General features: G+C 44.2%; 1 protein-coding gene across 1 annotated transcript; it reads right to left on the minus strand.

Annotated features, from left to right (window-relative positions):
• Nucleotides 1-235: 235 nt before the first annotated feature.
• LOC1275940 (cyclin-dependent kinase 20) lies at nucleotides 236-3,434 on the minus strand. Its single transcript, XM_315230.4, has 3 exons — nucleotides 2,439-3,434; nucleotides 1,590-2,255; nucleotides 236-1,165 (listed from the first exon to the last, which is right to left on the minus strand). Exons 1-3 carry the CDS (start codon nucleotides 2,640-2,642, stop codon nucleotides 1,118-1,120), a joined length of 918 nt encoding a protein of 305 aa, XP_315230.4. The 5' UTR covers nucleotides 2,643-3,434; the 3' UTR covers nucleotides 236-1,117.
• Between the last annotated feature and the right edge of the window lie 694 nt (nucleotides 3,435-4,128).

Raw genomic sequence — 4,128 nt, forward strand, 5'->3', positions numbered from 1 at the left:
AATGGATACGCATTAAGCACTTGAGTAAAAATGTGCTTAATGTTAGTAACATTACAACGAGTTCAAGGTCTGATTTGCCGCCGAGTGATTTTACCAAGGAAGCCACACAATAAAGTGTTGCGCTATGTGTTTCATTTTGATGTTGCATATTCATTTGGCATTTTAAATTAATATAATAATAACGCTACTGGAAAAGATACGCACCATTCCATGCGTTCGCGCAAGCTGTTCAGCGTAGGTTGTAACTTGGATATATTATTTTTCAACAGGTCTCCTGAATCGGAACAGCGAACAGAGAGATACTATGTGTGTACCGCGATACGTTACGTTTCATGCATGCTGCGTACTCTGGGATACGACACATGAGAAAGTTCGAATGGCATAATTGTGTGGATTTGCTCCTGACACCAGAAGTTTAGTGCTATTCTTCTTCACCGCCAGTAGCCTCTTTCATCCATCGCAAAACATCAGACGCGCGTATCTTTCCGACTGGCTTCGTTCACCTTTCGGAAGCTCAACCAGTACATCACGCCCCAAGTAATTGGGAGCAACAGAGTGAGAGAAAGTTCATTGCCGTTTAATGGTGTACTCTGTACAGTTCGTGTTCGTACTACACGGAAGGAGCGCTGGTTTCGGAGCTGAACCAATTGCGCGGTAGAACCTCAGAGCTTCTGCAGTCGCGTTCCTGCTTTGTTGGTAGACGTTCCGGACCGCGCCGGAGTGTGCTATCTTCGAGTTTCGTAGTATTTGTACTTTTTGCCCGTTTCGCCCGGATTATGCAGGATGCCCGATTGTTTCATGTACCGATGGGACTCTCCAAAACACGAACTCCAGCTCCCTGTGTGATGCGTGTGCTACGTTCCGTTACATTTCACAGGGTCTGGGTGTAGGACTTTTTACCCAGGCCTAGGACTTCAAAATTGCCTGCGGAAATTCAACTTGCCGCTCCGCTGTCATGGAAAAGTGGAATGGAAAATGCTTGGTCCTTTACTTATTCCGCTCTTCTGACGCGTGAGCATGGCGTTTCCTCCTGGTTTTAAAATATGGTGTAGCATAAACGCACGATCAGCAGGGTGTGCTACAGGGCAGGTTGCCGGAGAAGGATGCCTGTTGCGAATTAATTTGCACTCGCTGCTGCGTTGTTGAAGTAGGGATGAAGTAAAGCCTACAAACCGTACATAATCAGAGGAAAAGAAATAAGAAAAAAAAATCAATGAAATATAGTGGTGGTACACAGCACCACCTGTGTGGTACAGTGTAAGCGAGGGCCAAGGGTCAACGGTAGGTCAGCCAGACAAGGACAGAGACATACAGGAACGAATAGTCGGCAAATGAATGAAGGTTACAAAGACAAATAAAAGTGTAGCGATGGAGCAGGATAGCTAGGCACAGGAACATTGCCGGGATTGAAAAGGAATCAGGGTTAGGGGTAGCAAAAAAGTGGGATTTAAAAATGCTACTACAATGCACCACTGCTCTTTCGAATGCTGGCACAACCCGGCTGAGCAGGTAGCATAGAAAATTCTCACAAGGATGTAATAGGAAGGAAGCGATGCCGAACCGGAAAACACAAAAGGTTAAAAACCCACCTCTTCGGCCGTGAGACGCTTAGCAGGATTATATCTCACCAGCCCATCGACCAGGCTGATCTCGTCGCGAGTGGTACAGCTGGGGAAGATGTCCTCCCAGCGCTCTCCGCGCGAGTTCGGAAAGCGGATTTTGTTATAATCCGGAAGGCTTCGCACTTCGGGCCAATCCTTCTGATTTGGAGTTCCTAGTGTGCGGACTACCAGCGCCAGTTGTTCTATGTCGGTGGCGCCAGCGAAAAGCGGAACACCTCGAAGCATCTCAGCACACACGGCTCCGCTGGCCCATAGGTCTATCGAGGGACCGTACCGTTGGCAGCCCCACAGTATTTCCGGCGCTCGGTACCATCGGGTGGCAACCTGTGGTGAATACACCTTGCTTGATTGCTGCTGTGGTTCGGTGTAGATGCGAGCCAATCCAAAGTCCGCTATTTTGAGCACATCATGTCGATCAATGAGCAGATTGGCAGGCTTAATATCGCGATGCATCAAACGTAACCCGTGAAGATAGGCCAAACCCTTCAGCAGCATTCCCGTATAGCGTCGAACGGTTGCTCGGGATAAGGGGTTCTCTTCGTCTTTTAGTTTACTGTACAGTGTGTGCGGCATGTACTCGAATACCAAAGATATGCCGGCCAAATCAGGATACATATCTAGTAGCTCTAGAACCTGTAAATGTAAACAAAAAAATGCAATTTTAAAAACGATCCCTCATACCAAACTAACTTAGCTGCAGAATCCCAATGCCTGCAACATGAATGTCCTAACCTCGTCGCTATGGCAACCGATCAACCAGCCAATGGCTATTAAAAGGTGTGTGTTTGTGTACTTACGGCCAAACGGGATACTCACATTATCACACCGGCAGTGCTGCAGGGCACGAATTTCGCGAACCGTGTTGAGTGATATAACCCCGAACTTTGTTCGCAACGATAGCTTTTTGATGGCAACCATCTTGTCATCACTTTGCAGGTCACGAGCTTTTACGACGACTCCATGGACTCCTTCACCGATTCTGCCGAGCAGCTGATAGCGCGATGGCATATAATCGTCCATTGTGTTTGGGACACTTTTAGATTAAGGCGGCGGCAGGCTGATAGGTTTGTTTTTGTTTCCGTTGTTAGGGAAAAATCCCAAGATTGTGTCTGTTACTGCACCATGCCGGAGCCTCAACATTCACTGTGAACGGGGGTTCGAGGGTTACTCTTCTAACTTTGTTGCGGCACTTTGCTCTCTACCGAAAGGTCTGTCAACCAGGATGTTTACTTTTAATTAGTGTCGAGCGATAAAAAATCGCACAAACAACATGCCTCCGCAGGACAGCAGCCAACCAAAGACAAAAGGGTAGAATGGAATTAGCGTCACTTCGTTCAACCGGTATATGCGGTTCTGGCGAAGTGTGCTTTGCTTTTGGGAACCGACATTTGCCCCAGTAGGTCTGCCGAAAACCGCCACTCAAACATGCGCCAACCTGTAACACACGCCAGCGGACAAACACATACTAACAGCGCGATGGAAAAACATCACCCATGCTTAATCGTAAAGGTTGTTTGTTGTTTTCGGTAACCCTTGGCAACCAAATGTTTGGTGCTGCGGAAACGGTAACGCCAATGCCGAACGTGTAAGGAACGCGTAAGGATCTATGAAAATGTTGCGGAAACATTTGTTGCCAATTGGTTAGAACGAACTGTAAAACTCATGTAGCGGAAACGTTGTTGCTGTATCAGAAACAAATCGATTCGTTTCATGTTGCTGGAACATCTTCGAACGCATTTGCAAACCAAAACGAATACAAAATAATGTTGTCTTAAATTTTAGTATTTTTATGGTTTAACATGGCTAGATTTTGGCATCTGAACAACAATCTTGAAGTGAGGTCATTGAACAAAAACAAAAGACAAAATCGAAAATCAAGATCATTATTGATCTCTGTCCCTTCTAGAGCCTACCTCTTCGCTCGCTTACTGTATTCATAATCATTAATATTTTTCTTCTAGGGGTGTATTTACCCATGAAGGGAAATGCTGTTCTTAAGGTTTGTGGAACAAGTAATATCAAGCATAAAAGGCATAGAATTTGATTTTCATTTTTTCAATATCGCTATGTGCCGGGTAAATGTCCAATTGTCCGATATTTGTTTACTTAAATATCTTAAATTCTTTTTTTAAAATATCCTAAATTTCTTTTGGGTATATTCGTTGCTATTGTTTGCAGATATTGAGCCATGCTGCTTTAGAATGTACGATGCTGTGTTTTATTAAGTTTTTTTTTCAGTACAGCAAGGTACTATAATGTTTAACAACTACTAATTCATTATTTTTACGCAAAATGATTAAACTTTGTACGATTACGCCTCACCACATGTCAAGGATTTGAGTGCATGAAATTATGTGTTCAAAACATAGAAAAAAACTTAACAGATACACTATCTGAAATGAAATAATAAGTTTAACATTTTCAAAAGTCAGCATAGCAAATCTGTGTCCCTTCTAAGCAGTATTACTGTTTTTACTTCCATTGTTTTCATACCGGTTAAAATATG

The sequence above is a fragment of the Anopheles gambiae genome, chromosome 2, assembly GCF_943734735.2.
Source record: "Anopheles gambiae chromosome 2, idAnoGambNW_F1_1, whole genome shotgun sequence".
Lineage (NCBI taxonomy): Eukaryota > Metazoa > Arthropoda > Insecta > Diptera > Culicidae > Anopheles > Anopheles gambiae.

Bases quoted from the DNA above. Each gene is read 5' to 3' on its own strand.
- LOC1275940 (XM_315230.4), bottom strand. From the start codon at position 2,642: ATGGACGATTATATGCCATCGCGCTATCAGCTGCTCGGCAGAATCGGT. The intron at 2,256-2,438 runs GTGAGTATCCCG...TTACATTTACAG, and splicing joins AGCACTGCCGGTGTGATAAT to GTTCTAGAGCTACTAGATAT. The intron at 1,166-1,589 runs GTGGGTTTTTAA...TACGGTTTGTAG, and splicing joins AGCGTCTCACGGCCGAAGAG to GCTTTACTTCATCCCTACTT.